The 1,888-nt window shown below is 35.5% G+C and overlaps 1 protein-coding gene across 1 annotated transcript in view; it reads left to right on the forward strand.

Moving 5' to 3' along the window:
- The window catches only part of LOC107622212 (ribonuclease J-like), an 8,202-nt gene continuing 7,580 nt past the window's right edge, over positions 1,267–1,888 (forward strand). The window contains exons 1-3 of the mRNA XM_021114493.1: positions 1,267–1,496; positions 1,571–1,648; positions 1,782–1,883. Coding sequence (XP_020970152.1) covers positions 1,383–1,496; positions 1,571–1,648; positions 1,782–1,883 — 294 coding nt within the window. The 5' untranslated portion in view covers positions 1,267–1,382. The remainder of the gene's footprint in view (positions 1,497–1,570; positions 1,649–1,781; positions 1,884–1,888) is intronic.

Here is a 1,888-nt window from a genome sequence, read left to right on the forward strand (position 1 = left end):
TCCTTCAACAAAACCGGTTCGGCCACAATGAGAGAGAAGAGATAACCATGCATTAACCAACATGCAATTACCTCTAGTCCTTTCTTGATCATCACCCTTCATCAATCCGAGCTCTCCATCCTTGGCTTGCTCTCCAAGATGGAATTCTGGCCCTTGATGCTTCATGATGATGATGACTTCATCTGCTTCAATCTCTGCCTTCAACCATCACTTCGCCACTCTAGCTACTTCCTGTGGTGGTTGAGCAGAATCGAAGACAAGCCATGCTTCAAGAATCTCCTCCAGCTGGCCGAATCTTCTTCTTCCATTTTGAGCATGAAAGACTCAAGATAACCTCACCAAATCTAACCACATTTGGTGAATATCTTAGCCACAGCTCATTTTTATTTTAGTATGTTTTCTTGCCATCATTGTGATGGTCTTTAGGCTTGCTTTCTCTTCATCTCGGTAGCTTACTTTTGCTTCCATGGCTGCCAATATTTTCTGAGTAAAGACCGAAGAGAGAAAGAGTTGTGAGAGAGAAGAAAGAGAAAATATTCAATGGGTTTGAACAATAATCAATGAACAAAGAGAGAGAATGTAAAAGTTAATTCAAGTTTCCCACTTCCCTTTGTTGAGTAGCGTGTAGTGTCATAATAGCTATCAAATCAATCTTCTCTCTTTTTCTTATGTTTCCAATGTATTAATTAAATTTGAAATCCTTCAAAATAATGAAGTGGAATCCGTTGGAAGCATTTAGGCATTTCATTTGCTTCATGGATTCGAATAAGGCATGGAAACATTCATCAACATTGGGCTTGGTAGCAACAATATTTGATCTTGGCCCATTAATAACATTTGCTTTCCTGATAAAATTTGGAACATGCATAAAGCAAGTGGAAAGCATGTAACCCACTTGGGCTTAGATCAGAAAATTATTTGGGCCCAAGTAACATTAAAACAGCCACATTTATTTTTGTTATTAAAACCAAGGCTGAGTGTAAATTGGGCTTAGCACAATACATTTATTTCCGGCCCATGATTAAACCTGCAGCAAAATTATAATCATCAATGTATTGAATAAAAATTCAGATCAAATAATTTTGCAATTAATTAATTTTAATAATGTTTAGTCATCACACATATTAATTTAGAGTTTTCCAAACTCATCAATGTTGATATATTAATACTAAATATCTGTGTCACAATTTTTTCATCAAATATCTGTTCTTTTTACTGCTTATTTTCTTTCACTGCTATTCAATGAACTTGATATGTTCCTTCCACTGCTTATTTGTTTCCAATGCTTTTTTTACTTTGTAACAGCTTATAAAAAACGTCTGAAGGAGCATGGTATTTTTCTTCCATCTAGACTCAAGATATTTAGAACAAGAAAGAAATTTATGGCTGGGCCATTTGAGATAGAACCTATCAGGGTGACCCATTCTATTCCTGATTGTTGTGGATTGGTTCTTTGCTGTTTTGATGGTACTATTCTTCACACTGGGGACTGGAAGGTCAGAATTTATCAGTGCATTTTCCATTTTTGTTTACCTTGAATCTACTCTTTTTGAATAAGTTGATTCAATAGATCGACGAGACACCTCTGGACGGGAAAATTTTTTATCGCGAGGCTTTAGAGGAACTCTCTAAAGAAGGAGTAACACTGGTAAGTCACTTATAGGGTGATCTTGTATTTTTTTTTTTAAATTAAAAAATTCAAATATGTAGCCTCTCTTGCTTTTTTCCCTTAATTTTGTTAAGAGACAAAAGTAAACTTTGGTTTGAGCATGGTTTTTCAGATGATGAGTGATTCAACCAATGTACCCTCACCTGGAAGGACAATAAGTGAATCTGTTGTTAAAGATGCATTATTGAGGCATATTTCAGCTTCTAAAGGAAGGGTTAT

The sequence above is a fragment of the Arachis ipaensis genome, chromosome B10 (genome assembly GCF_000816755.2).
Source record: "Arachis ipaensis cultivar K30076 chromosome B10, Araip1.1, whole genome shotgun sequence".
NCBI classification, from domain to species: domain Eukaryota; kingdom Viridiplantae; phylum Streptophyta; class Magnoliopsida; order Fabales; family Fabaceae; genus Arachis; species Arachis ipaensis.